At 42.7% G+C, this 21,163-nt stretch overlaps 1 protein-coding gene across 1 annotated transcript in view; it reads right to left on the reverse strand.

The window, feature by feature from the left end:
* Positions 1-5,680: 5,680 nt before the first annotated feature.
* LOC134533414 (TWiK family of potassium channels protein 12-like) overlaps positions 5,681-21,163 on the reverse strand; it is a 321,365-nt gene continuing 305,882 nt past the window's right edge. The window contains exons 4-5 of the mRNA XM_063370936.1: positions 10,241-10,706; positions 5,681-8,325 (exon numbers count right to left, since the gene is read on the reverse strand). Coding sequence (XP_063227006.1) covers positions 7,812-8,325; positions 10,241-10,706 — 980 coding nt within the window. The 3' untranslated portion in view covers positions 5,681-7,811. The remainder of the gene's footprint in view (positions 8,326-10,240; positions 10,707-21,163) is intronic.

A 21,163-nucleotide genomic window follows, 5' to 3' on the forward strand; every position in this document is an offset into this window, starting at 1 on the left:
GCTTGGTGTCTTGGGGGTCTAATGTCATGGAGAGGCACCAAATGAAAGAGCTGGTAGCTTAGTCACGGAATTTTCAGAAAACAAAAATCTTGAAAAGCAATGGTTTGATTGCTGGTAATTGATTTAAGAATGGCCTACTGATATGATAGGCTTGTAATTTTTTTTTTACACAAAAGAAGCATTCAAAATAATTTTTATTAAGTATCAAACACAATTTAGATTTTATTTTATAGGGTTTAACGTCACATGGTGAATCACGTCATGTTTGCAATGTCTTTTTTCTGGTAACCAGTACTATTAAAATGCGATTCCTGTGAATTTATTAGTACGAGAGATATTTTGTCAAAACGTGTGTCACAAAGGGTCATTTAAGAGCTGCAAAAAGGCACACAACGTTTTTCCAGAATTATGAACACTTATGTAAAACATAAAGCTTACAATTAATGTTTCGTAAATATCTGGTGACAAAATCTATAACCAAACGACAAAAAATGAAAAAAAAAGCTAATCATGAATTTACAGAAAAATAAACCTTCATTGATATAAATGACAAAAAAAATGACGCGTGAGTTTGAGTCTGAACCTCCAAGATTATAACATAATAGGCCCCGAACCACGTGGATCCAACTCATTGCTAATTAATATGTTGGTGTTGGATCGAACCCAAAATTATCGTCATGAGATGACAACGCCTTAGCCATCTCGGCCTTTTGTTTTTAATGGGTGGCACACTGGCAAGTTTTGACAGGCACCAGTGTGCCAATCATCTTCCCCCTTAATGTTGTATTTTTATGTCACCCCGAGTCATTGTGAAATTGTAGTTGTGGTTGTTGGTGTATTAAGACAACACCAATTACATCCATGTGTTACCCGGGATTCGAACCCAGAGCCCGGTGTGTTGTAGACGTCGCCTCGAAGGTCTGCGACCACCCAGTTCCCTGCTGCCAATCGCAGAATAAATTTCAATGAAATAACTAGGAAAAACTGACCTAAAACTGTACCTACTTGTGCGTCACGTTTTAGGTCATTATTTTGTATTTAAGTGAAACGCTGGTAAACATGTAGACATTTTAATGGTTTGAATTTCATGAAATAAAAAAAAATACTTTTAATATTTTTTTTGCATAATTTGTTGCTAAAGTTAAATTTTTAACATTTTTGGGACGAACAAATAAAGAGAATCAACTGGAAAACCGTTTTAACAACAATTATACTGGCTACTTCAATAAAAGATTATAATTTATTTCAGAAAATTTTATATAATTTAAACTAGCCTTTCAAAAGCCTCAAATTTGTGAGAATTTTGACAGATAAGCCAAATAAAACAAGTTTTTGTAATATACATACAAAAACTATCATGAAATAGCCAGTATCATTTCATTGAAACCAAAAAAAGTTTTATTTCTGTTTTCCAGTTGATTCTCTTTATTTGTATGCCCAAAAGAACTAATTAAATTGTATATTTGGCAGCTAATTATGCAAAAAGTTTGCGATGTCTATTTTTAATTTTTTAAAGTTAAACAATTTAATAAAATATTTAAGTTATCTGTGTGAACGTAGATACAAAACCATGACCTGGAATGGGAGGTACCCCCTTAAGAAGCTAGATTTAGCTGCAATGAACACATATACAAATGCACGTCTATCATTATTTTACAAACTATATTTTTATTATGATTTGAGAGTACATATTTAGTATATTAAATTGTTGCGCTTGCAGTACAGCTTACAAATAATGGTTGTAAAAAGCATTCCTCATTTCTTCGGCCGTTACTTGAAATGCGTCCTGGTGTTTCGGTTTGCAACGTTGCCATCACTGGCATCGCGAGAATGTAAAGTACAGATGTTCCTAATTCGTTACTGCATCAGTGCAAATTGACTCTTTGTGAAGTCAAGTGCACGACTTTGAAATAATAAAAAAAAAAAATACTTCACACGCCACCACATTTTCTGAATGCAGTAGGGACCATTGATTGTCTCTATACTTGTTACAGTCCATATACGTGCCAACAGAAATAATAATAAAAAAAACTGAAAACTTTTTCGCAGTCTGTGCCGGGTGATTCATACCGCAGTGCGAATATTTGACGTGTATCGATATTTGGACTATATTTATTGCGGGTTGGCCAGTCGGCCTAACGTTTCTGCCCACTCGCCCCTTCCCCCGGGGGTTTTCCACTAAAGAACGAGGTATAAAACAAATCAGAGAGGCAGGCTGAAAATATTAAAAAAAAAGAAGGAAAAAAAAAGAGTTCGGTTCGGGAGAGCCAACCGTATCGGCGGACATGAGAACCAAAAAAAAAGGGTGCTTCTCTCGCACACGCGTAGTATCGGAACGGGCGATAATTTCCTTTGTGCGGGGATTCCGTTCGAGAGGGCAGGGCTGGGCTGGCCCGCGAGAGAGCAGGGTGCTTCAACTGGCTGAAGGGAGGTGAAGGCAGAACTGCGGAGCCAGGCCGCCACATCACGCACTCTCGCGCGAGCGGGTAGCAGAGGCTCCCGGAGATAGGACGAGCCGCCGTGCGGTCGCATCATGCGGGTTGTGTAACTCTCAGGGGCGGCGAGGGCGGCGCTACCTCACGCTCTCTCCCCTTTCCCACAAGCACAACCCCACACCTGGCTGAAAGCCGCTGCGGGTCGTTAACCAAGGGGGGGGGGGGGGGAGGGGAAACGTGCTGGCGCAAGCAAAGAGCGGAACCGAAATTGCGAGTCGGGTGACAGCCGGGCCCTAGCAGCTGGAGGGACCCGCATAATTAATTAACGCAACTAAACGGTAGTTAATCCCACGAGAGAGAGAGAAAAAAAATTGTTTGTTTTGTTTCTGGGATTTGTGTTGTACTTTGATACCTACGGGAACAAGAAAAGAATAAACACAAAAAAAATGTTATAACATTTAACCTATACAAGTTAAAAAAATAATAAAACTCTTATTTAATTTAGTATTGAAATTTTGCCTTCGTTAAGGTAGAGATCTCACATTAAATAGCACCCTTTGACGATATTATTACATTTGTAATAATTCCCAAAAAAAAGAGTTCAATATTAAACGATAATAACGTCACAGCCTGTCATATATAATTATGATCTATGCTTTGAAAAAGACCAATTTTGAGTATTAAACAATACGTTATTGCTATATGGTCTAAAAACGGTAGATTAAGAAAATATCATGTATTTAGTTTCCTGCCTATTCCATTCAAGACAGCTCGGGATATCTTATTTTCCGCCTGCCAAACCCTATGAGTCAAAGCTGGGATAATGATGTTGAATCCTTTGTCACTCAATTGAGACCCGTGGCAGGGTGATTGTGCGGTGGCCCGCCACTTCATTGTGTAGTCTAGAGGCCAACGGTCCTCGCACAACCACTTGTATACAACCCGGTAAGATAATTTAGCTTTTTTTTTCGGAGGTGTAAGTGCGTGACTCACCTGGGGATCGAACCCAGGACCTTGAGTGCACCGACCAGGAGTCCTGGTCGTGTTCTGTGTTCCGAGCGAGGCGGCGGCGGATCGGTGAAACGCTGGACTCGCATTCGGGAAGGCACCGGTTCCAATCTCTGGTCATACATCTTGATTTAGGTTTTTTCATGGTTCTCTGAAGTCACTCCAGTCATATGCTGGGATGGTTCCTTACTACACACCAATACCGATTCCTTCTACAACTTCCCTCGTCTCTAATACCCTCTATGATGCGTAATACCAAAGTAAATAAGGTTCAGGATGTCCATAAAAGAATTACCCAGTTTCAATGGTGTATCATAACAGTTTAATTTAGACTATCTACAACAACTCATACATCAAATTGAAGATAAACTAACCTGGTATTTCTTAAAAATGTTATATTGTGCACCTTTAGTTATACAGAACACATCCAACCTAAAATAAAATTGTTCTATCACTTTATTGAACAAGTCCGGAGTAATGAAAGCAATAGCCTCTTCAATTCTGTGTCTCAACTCTGGAAAATCATTATGTAGCAGCGGAACGTAGACACGATCTTTTACAAAGTCCCAAAGTAAAAAAATCGCATGGCGTTATGTAAGGTGAACGCGGAGGCCAGCGAAAAAAAGAGCTCTGTCGTCTCGTCCATTACGACCGATCCAACGGCCAGGGACTTCGACGTTTAACCACTCTCGTACAAAGAGATTACAATGCCTTGCACCGAAACTCTATAACGCTTGCAGTTGTTTCTATTACAATTTATAACTGGGACATTCTTTTATAGACATACTAAACATGAATAAACGTAGTTAGTGTACTACGACCAATAAGTGTCCAAGCATGCATTTCTACATGGATACTGCGAGAAGCAGCTTTTTATCCTGATGATGGTCCCCTCCGTGTTTTGGGGACCCCAGGACATTGTCTGAAGTGTGGTGATTGGAATATATAAACAGTTTTAAAGATTTTATTTTATGGACGTGACTGCTTAGCGAAGGAAATCCTAATTCAAACTTATTAAACATTACCAGGCGTGGTCAAGCATCATTACCTCATAGTTTTGGGTGTTGCATCATGACGATGGTGCGGTAGAATGTGACTTCAACTACGTCACAGCAGGGGTGCCCAGTCCCCCTTAAACCAACAATCGTTCCCTTCCCCCTCAAATAGAAACTTAACTAAGCCATTGAATTTGATAGTGTCCAACAAGGTTGTGCGGAATTCCTAACGGCCCTATAATTTTTTTTGTAATTTATATGTATATCTGAAGTCTTTAAAATTCTTAAAATGTTACTTTTAAAATTTTTTATTTATGTAAAAAGGTACAAACCATTGTGTAATACCTTTATTATTATGTATTTATAGCTGTATATACCTATGCATATATAACTGAAGAAAGTTGCTCTTAAATGGGCAATTTATTTTTAGTGGTAACAATTCCAAAGATTTGTGAGCATATTTAGTTCAATGACTGGAACTTCACATTTCAGTATTTCGAACAAACCATTCTCACTTCTCAGGTGAAATGATGATGCCTAGGATCATCAAGTCCATTTGGGTGATACAAAATCAATAATTAATAAAATTTAATTTGACTATGGAAGTCGTGAAAAATAACGTTAAATTATTTTTGAAATAATGTTATTACTTACACTGAAAATCTAACCTATATATTTAATATGTAACATAATTTGAGTTACACAATACGTATAAAAATAACAGATATTGTTTCCTACAGGTACCCAGACGGTATGTTAACACGAGGCACGTAAAGCTTGCGACCAGTGATTGGCAGTGATTGGCAGCCGTGTTAGCAATCACTCTACACTGTTTGTCTACCTGCTTCAAAACAGCACCACTTCTGGTGACTGCCTTCTTACCAGTTCGAGGTAGGACTAAATATCAGTTATTATTTTTTATTTACTATGATTTGAAGAATCCTCTCCTAAGTCTAAAATGTACGTTACATTACTAGACAGTAAATATATTCTCAAACCATTGTATTCCGTTCTCAGTTACTTTGAAGAGTTTGCAAAACGGCAAATGTAACAATTTACGATTTTTATGACTAAAATTATCAATACGAACTTACGAAATAATTTCTACCAGTTTTACGGTATTTGCAAAAGGAATGAAAGAAAACAAATAGTTTTCAGTACAAATAGCATTAAAAAAATAATTTTACAAGTACTTACCATGTAAATATGTTATTGTAGAAAAAGTATTGAAGAAAGTAGGATTTAGAATGTTACTTTATTAATGCAACCAGAAATTCACTTTTACAGACACAATTTCATACAAACCTTACACCTTGTAAGTGTACACGATAAGCATATGAGAAAACCATTAAAATTAAGTTACATGTCATGGTTAGGACACAATCATTCGGATGTTATGATATCACAGTCTCCTGCATTGTTTTAAAATCATATTTCTAGAACAATAGTCTCAAGATTGTTTGAGATTATGAATATTTATTTAAAGACCAAAAATTATATATATTGCTATGGCAGATGTAGAGATAAAAGATTTTATTGTTCAATTGATTTTTTTTTCAGTTTCGATAAATAAATTTTCTAAGCATCAAATAAATACCAAACTATAGATTTTTTTTTACTTGCAAAAGTCTCGAGTTTCCTATGTGTTAGTTCACTTCCATTGCACTGAACATTTTGGCTTTCGAAACCTTCAGAATCAAAAGCGCGATCGTTTTTGTTACGTCACCCAAGGGTTTCTGGGACTGAACGTACGAAGTAGCTGGTTGGTAAAAAAAGGGTCTTCCTGCTTTTATTAACAATACTCCATGGAAACTAGTTACCAAGTGGTTTCTTGCAACACTACAAGCTGATAGTGTGGGCTCGACAGCCTTCTGCTGATGTCTGAATGAAACGTATGCCTTAACTGGACTATATCCCCTGATCACGGTGAGGGGAGCGGGGTGGCGCAGTTGTAAGATACTGCACTCACGGTTATCCTGAAATCACCCGAGGCGAACGCTGGAATAGGATAGTTCCTTCCCGCAGGTCATGACTGGTTCTTTCCTCGTTTTCCCTGGCCAGTCTCACACGAGCGTTTCCGGCCGTGACAGACCTCGATGTCAAAGACATGCTACACCCGGACAATATACCAGATTTCGGCGTTAAAAATACTTATACAGTTTTAGTTTACCCAAGTCTTTTAGTTTGTAGGCGATGTCAATGATTTTTGAAGCGAATCTTCTTTGGGCGCGATGGGAGTAAAATTTCAAGGCCGAATTTTAATGCAACATTATTGTGACGCTAAAAGGATGCGGACGGTGCAGAGAACTCGTCGGGCCTTGTTGCCTTGGGCGGGCTCCACGTGGCGGCGTGCGGCTCAGGCGGAACCCTGCTATGCTGCATGAATAGGCGGGTCGCGGCGGTAGGGACCCGCCTGCGCCTGACGCCACCCCGACTTGCTGACATCTAGTAAGGGAGTATTTGGGCCGAGGGCTGGACTTTATGGTACATAGTTTAGCGATACCATAAGTGTGTTAAGATGTACCATAAATTTGAATTTTGTTGCCATTGTCGTGGAGGCGCGCGCTCACGTGCCGACTGCGGGTTGCGAGCGAGCCAGCGAGCGTGACGTGGACTTAGTGCGACAACACACGCCGAGATAACCACAGCCGGAGCGACTGCTGACGGCAACCAAGCATCGACATTGCCCTTCTACCTGCGAGAGCCTCAGACTTCCAAGTAATGTCTGATCATCGCTTACGATTGAGTCAACAAGAACATTTTGTTGCTCCCAATATTTAGCAAGATTTTTTATTTTTTTTTTTTGAACTCTCACATCATGATTTAACTTTTGAGCTCGAAGCGATCTTTGTGGCACGAACTTAGTGTTTGCTGATGACTTAATTTAAAATTTGCCATATTGCCTGCATACTGGCCCTGGAATTCAGTTTACTTATATGGACTCCCCCTTTGAAATAATATTTTCGGCCTGTCGGGCCAAGTCACACTGCCCACTGTAACCAAACCTTCTAATGTACGGAAATAGCGCTCACGACTTGCGCGAGCGCTGTTGACTGCACTGATTTAAGCTAGGGTAACTGCGTCGACCTGGGGTAGCTCGCGGAGTTGTGTGTGGACACCTGTTTCGACCGAGTAACAGGCTTGATAAACTGGACTGAGCTTTACATCTGGTGTCACGAACCAGATAACTCGTAGGAAACATACGTATTGAAACCTTGTATGGTAAAATTTCCTCCAGATTTAAAATTTTCCCAAAAAAATTACGGCATACACACCACGGATTCATGGTGAAATAAACTCGCGACGAGTATTTCGGAGGGCAGTGTTACATAGAAGTTACTCGGCGACTAGTTTCCAAAGGGCCGCTCGCGAGTCAGCGGCGCTCCGTCCTCTTGAGGATGCCTAGGTAGAGCGCCGCCTGGCGGCACTTGGCCAGCACCTCCTCCTGCACCAGGTTGAAGGACATGGCGATGAGCACCAGCCCCAGGATGAGGTAGGCGCAGCACGCCACCAGCTTGAGCTGGCCGTCGCGCGTGTCCGTGCGCTGGAAGGACTTGCCCGGCACCATGTCGCCGAAACCGATGGTGGACAGCGTGATGAAGCAGAAGTAGGCCCCGTCCAGGAAGCTCCACTCCTCCCAGGCGGCGAACACGGCGGCGCCCAGGCAGATGTACAGCACCAGCACCAGCAGCACGATGTACACTGGCACCCGCGCCTCGCGCCGCCGCCGCCGGGGGCAGGCCGGCCCCGCGGCGCCCGCCGCCGGCTCCGTCACGTCGGGCTTGGGGCGGCGCGGCGGCGGCGTCGGCGGCCGCTTCTGGACGTGCTGGTCGTCTGGCGGTCGCCAGATCAGCGGCACCCGGGACGGCGTGTCGTGCGTCGGGACGCTGCCGAACACAGAGCATACACATGCACGTGGCTTATCTCAGAACTGTGGCAATCATTGCCTGCGTACTGGGAATGAATGAGTATACCCCTTTTCTGGAATACGTATGTGCATGCCCTGCAAGGTTGCCAGAATATCCGGATAAGCATTTCGTATATTTAAGATACTAGGCAAAGTGCTGTATTTGGTTTAATAACATATAATATTGATTGATATATTTGTTCCTACACATTAAAAATAGGACTAGGCATGTAAGAAAATGTTATGCAGTATGTCCATAAAAGAATGTCCCAGTTATAAACTTTTAATAGTATCAACTGTAAGCGCAGTAGAGTATTGGTTCAAGGTCACAATTAAAGAGTACCTAACTCAAAACAGTTTTTTAGATAAGCGCACGCGCGAGCACTGCTTTGTTGTTTTCTCGCTTGCAGCGCCACTTACGCAAAATGGCGACTCCTGAGAGTAAAGCATTTTGTGTTCTGCAATTTTCTAACAGTGAATCTGTAATTTTAGTTACAAGTGAGTTTCGTTTAAAGTTTACCTGTGATCCCCCATGTGGCAAAACCATCCGCCTATGGCAAATTCAATTCTAAACGACCGCATATGTTTGTAAAGGGAAAAAAACACGGGATGACCAAAAGTGTATGTTCAGGATGTTGACTGTGTAAGAGCATCTTACCAGCGTAGTCCTAAGAAATCTGTTCGGAAAGCAAGTCATGAACTTCATTTGCCCATATCGACTATGTGGAAGGTTTTAACAACACGTTTAAACATTCGTCCAAACAGCTTACAGCTGCTACATGCTTTATAGCCTGTGACTATGGTGAATGTTGTAACTTTGCACATCAAGTGTTTGAGCGGGAATATGATTTTCTCGGTTGTGTGGTGTTTAGCGATGAGTAAACTTTTCATCTAAGGGGAAGGTAAATAAATATCCATTATGTTCTTATCTGGAGGTCAGAACATCCTCACGAACTTGTAGAACAGCATAGAGATTTACAAAATTAAACATTTTTTGCGCTGTGTTCCAACGTCGTGTACCGACCATTTTGTTTCGCTGAAGCTACCGTAACAGGGGTGGCTTATCTGGATATGATGAAAGAATGGCTCTTTCCAAAATTAATAGAGGGTGAACTTATAAATTTTATTTGGCAACAGGATGGAGTCTCTTCCCATTGGAATTGAACGTCGAAGTCCCAGACCATTAAATTGGTCGTAATGGTCGAGACGACAGAGCTCTTTTCCGCTGGCCTCCATGTTCACCAGACATAAGGCCATGCTTTATAAAATATTGTGACTAGGTTCCGCCGTTACATAATGATTTGCCAGAGCTGAGACACAGACTTGAAGAGGCCATTTCTTCCATTACTCTGGACTCGATAGCTAAAGTGTGGGAAGAATTAGACTTGAGGTTGGATGTGTGTCGTGTAACATAATATACACACATTGAATATTTGTAAGAAAAGCTAGGTTAGTTTACCTTCAACTTGATGTATGATTTATTGCAATGCTATTAAGTATGCAAAACATATATATAGCCTGATGCATATTTGGATGCTGTACACTACGCAAAAACGCTTAGTCCAACAAATACAATATATGAAGAGGTTGTGAGCAGGGGCGCAACAACTAAATTTCCAAAAGGGGGGGGGGGGGCAATATACCTTTTTATAAAGAATCATCGATCCCCCCTATTGAAGCGGGGGGGGGGGGGGGTTCCGGGGTCCTCCCCCGGGAAAATTTGTATTTCAAGGTGGAAAATGGTGCATTTAAGCAGTTTTATTATCTAAAAATTGATTACACAGCACTTTCTTTGCCCCCGTTTGCCCCCACTTCAAGGTTTCAGAGGGGGGGGGGCAAAATACCCTTGCCCCGCCCCTGTTGTTGCGCCCCTGGTTGCGAGCAAGGCCACGCACCTGGGCTCGACGTCGGCGTCCTCCGGCTCCGGCTCGCCCTCACCGCGGGCGCGCAGCTCGCGCAGCACCTCCTGGGCGCGCGAGTACTCGGCGCACTCGGCCAGCAGCGCGCGCACCTCGGGCCCCAGCGGCGGCCTGGGGCGGCCCCGCGCCCGCGGGTTGATGGTGCAGGTCAGCGGCGCCGGCGCCGGCACCGGCACCGGCACCGGCACGGCCCGCCGGCTCTCCGCCTGCCGGCTCTCCGCCTTCTGCTGCTGCTCGACCTGCTGCTGCTGCTGCTGTTCCTCCTGCTGCTGCTGCCGCTCGCACGCCTCGCAGCGCGCGTGCGAGTAGGCGAACTGGAAGGTGCCGGCCAGCAGCGAACCCAGGTTCGACAGGCACAGCAGCATCAGCGGCACGCCGACCAGCGCGTACAGCATCGTCACCACCTTGCCCTCGGACGTCTTCGGGGACAGGTTACCGTACCCTGCACATCACATCCAGCACACCGCGGCTCCTTCATGGGGGCGTAGGAGGGGGTGACACAAGAATACACAAGAATACATGCTTGATAGACCTGTTTCTGGGGGTCTAGCAGGGGTGGGAGTGGTATTATTATGCTTGAAAACGTATTTATAGGCTATCAAGGATCCTTAAATGCTTTTTCAAAACCTGTAACTCTTAAATAGAAGTGACATGTATAAAAGGTAGACTAACACTGCTTATGAGTGCGTCATATGTGTTTGAAGAGAAGGCCACTCTAAAATGTTGCATATTCATAGTAAATTCAAGCTGGTTGTTGTGTATATACTTAAAAACTGTGCCAGATCACTACCACAGCGCCATCTTGAAGTCCACTGCTCGACCAACGGACAGTGTTGCCAGATGACTACTTGCAGGAGTAGTATTCATCCGCCGAATCCCACGATAAGTACAACACGTGTATTATTTTACCGAACATTACCGCCCGCCGAGACCAGCTGAGGTCTCCACCATAATCATAACACAATTTACACTATATACAGTATGGTATGTCACTTGATGCACCATCACTATTGTTGTGGGAGACGATACAACTTATGTACCAGAAGCCGCAGTTCTCCTTTCGGTGTGTGTACGTCTACCACTCTTGTGATGCCATCATTCCCAGGGTGGAGTTTGACGACTCTTGCTAGACACCATGACAGGGGTGGGACACGCTCTTCTCCCACCAGGACTAGCTCTCCCACCTGAAGACCAGGCTGTGTCGTGTGCCATTTACCCCGAGGCTGCAGCTGATGTAAGTACTCTTGATACCACCGTGTCCAAAACTGGTTGGCAAGTGCACATACCATTTTCCATCTCCGAGATAAACAAAGATCGCTATCTCCATTCTTCCCATAAGGCTCGGGCAGCGAGACCAGAGGCCGACCAATCAGAAAATGATCAGGGGTAAGGGCAGCCATGTCATGCGGGTCAGAATAAACGGGAGTGAGAGGCCTAGAATTCAGAACAGCCTCGACTCGAGTAGTGAGCGTCATAAATTTCTTAAGAGTCAACACTTGGCTGCCAATGATTCGCCTTAGATGGTATTTTGCTGATTTGACCGCAGCTTCCCAGAGTCCTCCTTGGTGAGGAGAGGCAGGAGGCAAAAATGAAAGGTGATCTCATGCGACATAGCGAAGCTTTCCACTAAGGGGGATTTAAGAAACTGTTTAAAAACCTGGCCCAGCTGTCTCGAAGCACCGATAAAATTAGTGCCACAATCAGAGTACAAATGAGGGCATAGATCTCGTCTTGACACAAATCGAGTGAGAGCAGCAACAAAACTGTCTGAAGTCAGGTCGTTAACCACCTCTAAGTGCACAGCTTTTGTGACAAAATGTATGAAAATGCAAAGATAGGCCTTCTGGGCAGCACACTTCCGCAGCTTGTTGGTTCGGATATAGAGTGGACCAGCATAGTCCATACCAGCCCGCTCAAATGCGCCAGAATTTATTGAAAGGCCGACATCGAAAGTAGTATATAATAGCCGGAGCTGGCGCAGGGTCCAGGGTGTGGATTGAAGATTGTTTACATTGTGACGTCACGGCGGCCATCTTGGATGAGTGTAACGGGACACAGCGTAACGGGACATAACGTAACGGGACAAGTAGATCACGGCGGCCATTTTGGATCCGCCATCTTGGATCCGCCATTTTGGATGACGTAGTTGTGTGTTCTCGAAAATTCCGGCGTTGTGTGTTCCGCCATCATGGATTATGACGTCACCGTTGCAATTTCCGTTACGGCCGCCATCTTTAACTTTTTTATTTATTATCCGATTTTAATGAAATTTTTTTTAAAAATTAATAAAAAAATTAAATAATAAAATTTTAATAAAATAATTACAAAAAACAAACATGTACGACACGGAGTTTGGAGTCCTCGGTTCGAACCCGGTGAGGGCAAAAAAATAAAAATGGCGACCGATCCTTCCTCAATGGTGACTGCAGACAGACTGACTCCCACCACTTTTTTTAAAGCATATATATCGTCACCTAGTATGACGTCATGTACGCCATCTTGAAATTAAGACGCCATCTTGAAAATCCGTAATTATTTAGCTAGAAATTCGGGAAAAATTCCAAAATTCATCAAAAAATTAACGTATTTGAATTCTGTTTGATTATATCGATGTATGTCCTTGGTTCGATTCCCGGCGAGAGTAAACGGTCGATCCTTCCTCCATGAAAGCTACCTAGACTGATCTACCACCACCAGCACCAAGGTATATATCATCAACTGGTATGACATCATGTCCGCCATCTTGTCTTCATCCGCTGGAGACCACCATCTTGTTTTCGTCAGCTAGAGTGTGCCGATACCATGTAGTATAATTATCTGGTCACTAAACTTGTGTCCTCAACTGTTGACATTGAACATTGACCTTGAACTTTGACCTTGACCTTGAAATTTGACCTTGACCTTGAAATTTGACCTTGACCTTGAAATTTGACCTTGACCTTGAAATTGGACCTTGACCTTGAAATTTGACCTTGACCTTGAAATTTGACTTTGTCCCTGAAATTTCACTTTGTCCTTGTCGACCATCATGGATGCGACATTTTATGTTCAGTACATGCTACCAGAGGATACCACCTGCTGGAGTACGCCATCTTGTGTGTGTACTTGTATTATAGAGTACATTCCCATCTGGATAATTTTATTCTAACCCGCTACAGTGCAGTAATCATTTATTACCGAGGTGCCCCCGCCATCATAAAAATTCGACCGCCATCTTGAAATCATGTAATAATGTAGCTAGAAAAGCGGGAAAAAATCCAAAATTCATTAAATAAATCACTCATTAACTAACATATCGATTCGATCCGCTCCAGTCCTTGGTTCCATCCTCGATCGATGCAAAACATTTAATTTTATGGAAAAAAAAATAATAATTCCAATAAACCATGTTCAACATTCTTAAAGAGACTTTAAATCATCTACTACCATCATCCTATCAGACATCAAGACCACCATATTGGAAATTCGTAATTGTAATGCTAGAGATTCGGGAAAAAGTTCAAAACTCATTAAATAAATTTGTAATCTATATACTGATTGATTAGATCGACTAAGGTCCTTGACACGATCCTGGACGAAGCTAAAATAAATTTAATTAAAATACCAGAAAAGTGTAAGGTTCGAGGAATAAAACACCTAAAAGTCTTTTACAAACATAATATTTATTACACAATTTCTATCCTACTACAGAATCACTTGCGAAAGACAGCAATCTTATAAAAATTTAGCCCTGCATAGACGTACAACGACTACTTCTTAGCTCCAAATGGCTCCAAATGCTCCAAACGGCCTCCAAATGGCTCCAAAAGCTCCAACAGCTCCAACAGCCTCCAAATGCTTGACAGCTCCAAATGTTTCGAGCAGCTCCAAATGCTCCAAATGGCTACAACAGCCTCCAAATGCTTAACACAGCTCTAAATGGCTCCAAATGCTCCAAACGGCCTCCAAATGCTTGACAGCTCCAAATGTCTCCAGCAGCTCCAAATGCTCCAACAGCTCCAAAAAAAGGCTCCAAATGCTCCAACAGCCTCCAAATGCTTAACACAGCTCCAAATGGCTCCAAATGCTTGACAGCTCCAAATGCATAACACAGCTCCAAATGGCTCCAAATGCTCCAAACGGCCTCCAAATGCTTGACAGCTCCAAATGTCTCCAGCAGCTCCAAATGCTCCAACAGCTCCAAAAAAAGGCTCCAAAAGCTCCAACAGCCTCCAAATGCTTAACACAGTTCCAAATGGCTCCAAATGCTCCAAACGGCCTCCAAATGCTTGACAGCTCCAAATGTTTCCAGCAGCTCCAAATGCTCCAAATGCTTGACAGCTCCAAATGCTTCAAAAGGCTCCAAATGCTCCAAATGCTCCAAACGGCCTACAAATGGCTCCAACAGCCTCCAAATGCTTGACAGCTCCAAATGTTTCCAGCAGCTCCAAATGCTCCAAATGGCTCCAACAGCCTCCAAATGCTTAACACAGCTCTAAATGGCTCCAACAGCTCCAAAAGACTCCAAATGCTTCAAAAGGCTCCAATTGCTCCAAGAGCTCCATCTTAAATTGGAGCCTTTTGAAGCATTTGGAGTCTTTTGGAGCTGTTGGAGCCATTTAGAGCTGTGTTAAGCATTTGGAGGCTGTTGGAGCCATTTGGAGCATTTGGAGCTGCTGGAAACATTTGGAGCTGTCAAGCATTTGGAGGCTGTTGGAGCCATTTGGAGGCCGTTTGGAGCATTTGGAGCATTTGGAGCCTTTTGAAGCATTTGGAGCTGTCAAGCATTTGGAGCATTTGGAGCTGCTGGAAACATTTGGAGCTGTCAAGCATTTGGAGGCCGTTTGGAGCATTTGGAGCCATTTGGAACTGTGTTAAGCATTTGGAGGCTGTTGGAGCTTTTGGAGCCTTTTTTTGGAGCTGTTGGAGCATTTGGAGCTGCTGGAGACATTTGGAGCTGTCAAGCATTTGGAGGCCGTTTGGAGCATTTGGAGCCATTTGGAGCTGTGTTATGCATTTGGAGCTGTCAAGCATTTGGAGCCATTTGGAGCTGTGTTAAGCATTTGGAGGCTGTTGGAGCATTTGGAGCCTTTTTTTGGAGCTGTTGGAGCATTTGGAGCTGCTGGAGACATTTGGAGCTGTCAAGCATTTGGAGGCCGTTTGGAGCATTTGGAGCCATTTAGAGCTGTGTTAAGCATTTGGAGGCTGTTGTAGCCATTTGGAGCATTTGGAGCTGCTCGAAACATTTGGAGCTGTCAAGCATTTGGAGGCTGTTGGAGCTGTTGGAGCTTTTGGAGCCATTTGGAGGCCGTTTGGAGCATTTGGAGCCATTTGGAGCTAAGAAGTAGTCGTTGTACGTCTATGCAGGGCTAAATTTTTATAAGATTGCTGTCTTTCGCAAGTGATTCTGTAGTAGGATAGAAATTGTGTAATAAATATTATGTTTGTAAAAGACTTTTAGGTGTTTTATTCCTCGAACCTTACACTTTTCTGGTATTTTAATTAAATTTATTTTAGCTTCGTCCAGGATCGTGTCAAGGACCTTAGTCGATCTAATCAATCAGTATATAGATTACAAATTTATTTAATGAGTTTTGAACTTTTTCCCGAATCTCTAGCATTACAATTACGAATTTCCAATATGGTGGTCTTGATGTCTGATAGGATGATGGTAGTAGATGATTTAAAGTCTCTTTAAGAATGTTGAACATGGTTTATTGGAATTATTATTTTTTTTCCATAAAATTAAATGTTTTGCATCGATCGAGGATGGAACCAAGGACTGGAGCGGATCGAATCGATATGTTAGTTAATGAGTGATTTATTTAATGAATTTTGGATTTTTTCCCGCTTTTCTAGCTACATTATTACATGATTTCAAGATGGCGGTCGAATTTTTATGATGGCGGGGGCACCTCGGTAATAAATGATTACTGCACTGTAGCGGGTTAGAATAAAATTATCCAGATGGGAATGTACTCTATAATACAAGTACACACACAAGATGGCGTACTCCAGCAGGTGGTATCCTCTGGTAGCATGTACTGAACATAAAATGTCGCATCCATGATGGTCGACAAGGACAAAGTGAAATTTCAGGGACAAAGTCAAATTTCAAGGTCAAGGTCAAATTTCAAGGTCAAGGTCCAATTTCAAGGTCAAGGTCAAATTTCAAGGTCAAGGTCAAATTTCAAGGTCAAGGTCAAATTTCAAGGTCAAGGTCAAAGTTCAAGGTCAATGTTCAATGTCAACAGTTGAGGACACAAGTTTAGTGACCAGATAATTATACTACATGGTATCGGCACACTCTAGCTGACGAAAACAAGATGGTGGTCTCCAGCGGATGAAGACAAGATGGCGGACATGATGTCATACCAGTTGATGATATATACCTTGGTGCTGGTGGTGGTAGATCAGTCTAGGTAGCTTTCATGGAGGAAGGATCGACCGTTTACTCTCGCCGGGAATCGAACCAAGGACATACATCGATATAATCAAACAGAATTCAAATACGTTAATTTTTTGATGAATTTTGGAATTTTTCCCGAATTTCTAGCTAAATAATTACGGATTTTCAAGATGGCGTCTTAATTTCAAGATGGCGTACATGACGTCATACTAGGTGACGATATATATGCTTTAAAAAAAGTGGTGGGAGTCAGTCTGTCTGCAGTCACCATTGAGGAAGGATCGGTCGCCATTTTTATTTTTTTGCCCTCACCGGGTTCGAACCGAGGACTCCAAACTCCGTGTCGTACATGTTTGTTTTTTGTAATTATTTTATTAAAATTTTATTATTTAATTTTTTTATTAATTTTTTAAAAAATTTTCATTAAAATCGGATAATAAATAAAAAAGTTAAAGATGGCGGCCGTAACGGAAATTGCAACGGTGACGTCATAATCCATGATGGCGGAACACACAACGCCGGAATTTTCGAGAACACACAACTACGTCATACAAAATGGCGGATCCAAGATGGCGGATCCAAAATGGCCGCCGTGATCTACTTGTCCCGTTACGTTATGTCCCGTTACGCTGTGTCCCGTTACACTCATCCAAGATGGCCGCCGTGACGTCACAATGTAAACAATCTTCAATCCACACCCTGGACCCTGCGCCAGCTCCGGCTATTATATACTACTATCGAAAACTGCGATTACATTTGAACACTCTGGATCGAATCAGAGACCAGGCTGACTAAACCCAGAATTGTTGCGATAACAGGGACCTGAAGGAGTTGCGGTGGGGCATGCAAATGCTTCAGATGGTAATGATCCACCATGGCTTCAACAGCAGGATGGTCCTTAGGCAAGATAATAGGGTGTTTAGCTGAAAATCCTATATCTGCATTAAACAACCATCTGCCCGCTCTGACAACACCCTGTTCATTCAAAAAGGGGGCCAGACGCTGTAGTCACATGGAACAATTTTCCTATCCCTGTAGCTGTCTCAACTCTTTATGAAAACATTCACGTTCAATACACTTACATATGTGAAGGGTTGCTAGTTTCAATTCTGCTGTAGATAAATTACCAGAGTTACGATGATGTTTGCGTCAGTTGTTGATAAACCGAAGTACATAGGTAATAACTCGAACCAGTTGGGGCCAAGATGACAGTTTTCGGAACATAGCAAATTCTTCAGGAGGTTCATTGGTGTTCACCAAAACAAATGATGATGTCTTTAGTTCTGGAACTTCATTGGCATCATGGGTCATAGCAGACACAGGCCACTGATCATGAGGGTCAACTAACCATTCAGGTCCATGCCACCACAGGTCATGAGCCATAAACTCTGAAGGCAATAACCCACGAGTAGCACAATCGGCTGGGTTTTCACAGGACGCCACATGTTTCCAACACTGAGGGGGGACATACTCCTGAATTTGAGCAACTCGATTGGCAACATAAGTCTTCAAAAGATAGGGTTGGGTCCTTATCCATGACAGAACAATGGTGGAATCAGTCCAAGCATAAATAGCAGCAATGTTTAAGTGTTGGAATAGGAATGCCTGACAATAGTGTAATGATTTGGCTAATAAATGGCCGCCACACAATTCGAGACGAGGAAAAGAGACTTGTTTTAGTGGGGCCACACGTGATTTAGCCAACAGAAGACGAACACATACCTCCCCTTAAGTATTGCTACTCCGCAGATAGACAGCTGCAGCGTATGCTCGTTCTGAAGCATCTGAAAAGCCATGCAACTCGACTGTATTCTCACAAGGACCTATGAACCGAGGTATAGTAAGGGTTCCCAATTTCGACAAACTATCATGGAATTTATCCCATTTCTCCTTATTCGGTGATGGTAGCACTTCATCCCAACCCAACCCTTGGGTCCACAGCTACTGCAACATGATTTTTGCCCACACTACGACAGGTGACAACCAGCCCATAGGGTTGTATATCCGAGCTATCTGTGATAAGACAAATTGTTTTGTTGCAACACCATTGCTAACAGAAAGGCTATAGGAGAAAACATTCTTTTCAGGATTCAACTGTAAACCAAGAATGTTGACAACTGGTTCAGATGACAAATCTAACAATTTTGGAGTTTCGCGATGCAGTTCAGGAACATCATCCAAAAGATGAGGCTGGTTATTACACTATTTTCTGAGTTCGAAACCTCCTAGACTTAAGAGTTCAATCAACTGAGCCTTTAACAAGCGGGCTACCTCCAGTGAAGGAGCACCTGTGACAATATCATCAACGAAAATGTGATTCAAGAGAGCATTTTGAGCTAGAGGAAACTTGGTACCCTCATCAGATGCCAGCTGGTGTAGGGTCCGAATGGCGAGGAACGGTGAAGGCCATAACCCATATGTTACAGTGTTCAGCTGAAAAACCGATAGTGAAAGAGAGGGATCAGTACACCAGAAGATCAGCTGATATGGCCTGTCCTCTTCGTGGATCAATATTTGCCGGTACATTTGTCTTATGTCACAGGAAAAGGCCACACTGTACAGCCTGAATCTTAAAATAACCTTACATATATCATTTTGTAACTTTGGTCCAGTAAGCAATACGTCATTCAATAACACTCCATTTGAAGTTTTAGCGCTCCCATCGAAAACAACCCATAATTTTGTAGTAGAGCTGGATATTTTTAACACTCCATGATGAGGGATGACACAACTGGGATGTCTTTGATCCTCCCGACCCTGGGTTGAATAGTGAGAAGGTTCCATATGCCCAGAAGCAATGTAATCGTCCATGAACTCTTGGTACATACTCTTCATAGCGGGTTGGGCTGCTAATTTTCTTTCTAAAGCATAGAATCTGTTTTCAGCATTAACACGAGAATTACCAAGAGGTTGTGCTTGAGGGTTTTAAGGAAGTTGGACCTTGTATCTACCAGACTCGTCTCGCGAGTGTGTGGTTGCAAAGTCGGTTTCACAATAATCCTCAGTTGGTTGTTTTGACGTCACACTAGGTGGTTCTTCCGTTTCCCAGAATTGCTTCAGGTTGAGCTCAAGAGAATTGTTTAACCCTACAAATATGGGATACAAGCCCCAAATCCGGAATCGCATGTAATTCAGGGTATTCACCCAGAAGCATCCATCCAAGTTTGGACTCAAGTACAACAGGCATGTGGTCACCTAAATCCATGCGCCCACTCATGCAGACCTGCGCATATACATCGGCACCCAGTAGTATATCAACAGGACCAGGCTTATAAAAATGAGGATCTGCCAATGCTAGGGAACCTAACCGAGAACGAACGTATGGATCAACTGTCGTTCGTGGTAGGTTATTTGTGATCTTGGATACAACATACAGTGAGTGGTTGAATGTACAGTTTGATTTTACTGATAACTGAATTGTACACTCAATACTTCCAGTCAATTGGACTGCTCCTTGAGATAATCCAAATACCCTTTCTTTGACCTTCTGGATAGGCACCGACAGAATCTTAGCAGCCGGCTCAGTAATGAATGATGCTTGGGCAGCATTGTCCATAAGACAACGCATCACGTGGGGACGATTATCAGTGGACAGTAAAACGGAAGTGCGACCTCGAGCTGACGAGACACCGACAAATTGTTCAGAGGCCTTGTGATTACCATTTGAACTCTGGTTTTGACCTTCAACATCAGTCTGACCATCAATATGAAGCAATGCTTCTGTTTACATCGGAAACAAGTTTGTGTTGACAAGAAAGAGGCTACTGCATGAGATGTTCCAAGACAATTAGAACAGAATTTCTTTTGTTGTGCAATCGCACGTCTGTCTGATAGTGAAGAATTGACAAAATCAGGACATCGATAAATAGAATGACATGTTTGCTGGCAAACCACACAAGGCCTTGGCATTTGGGGTTCAGAACTGGCATCAAATACAGATTTAAGTGGGCGGGAAGAGTAGGATGGTTTGAACTGGTTTATTCGATGTGTTGTTTGACCGGTACCAGGCCAGGTTCCTGCATCACCTGCACAGTCCATGGTGGAGACCCTTGCTTGGAGAAAATCTATCACTTCCGATACCTTGGATATGGTGTCGTTACGCCCTGCACGGGAAGTTTCAAACTTTGTGCGAATGTCCAAATCTAACTTTCTTATGAGGATAATAGCAAGCAGTGGATTATCTGTAGTGATGTCACAGTCTAAGCCCTTCAAGGCTCGAGCATTTTCGTTGAAGGTATTTACAAAATGCCGCAACGATTTATGATTAGCTGTGTTCACAGGGGGTAAGTCAAGGATCCTGTTTATGTATAATGTTGTTAACTTTCTGAGATTATGATACTGATTGGTCAGCAGTTCCCAAGCTACAGAATAGTTTTCTGACATAATAGGGAGATTTCTCACAACTTGCAATGCTTCTCCTTTGAGACAGCCCACCAAATACTGTAATTTATCAACATCTGCCAATGAGTTGTTACCGTGAATGGAAGCCTGATAGAGTTGAGAAAACATAT

The sequence above is a fragment of the Bacillus rossius genome, chromosome 6 (assembly GCF_032445375.1).
Source record: "Bacillus rossius redtenbacheri isolate Brsri chromosome 6, Brsri_v3, whole genome shotgun sequence".
Lineage (NCBI taxonomy): Eukaryota > Metazoa > Arthropoda > Insecta > Phasmatodea > Bacillidae > Bacillus > Bacillus rossius.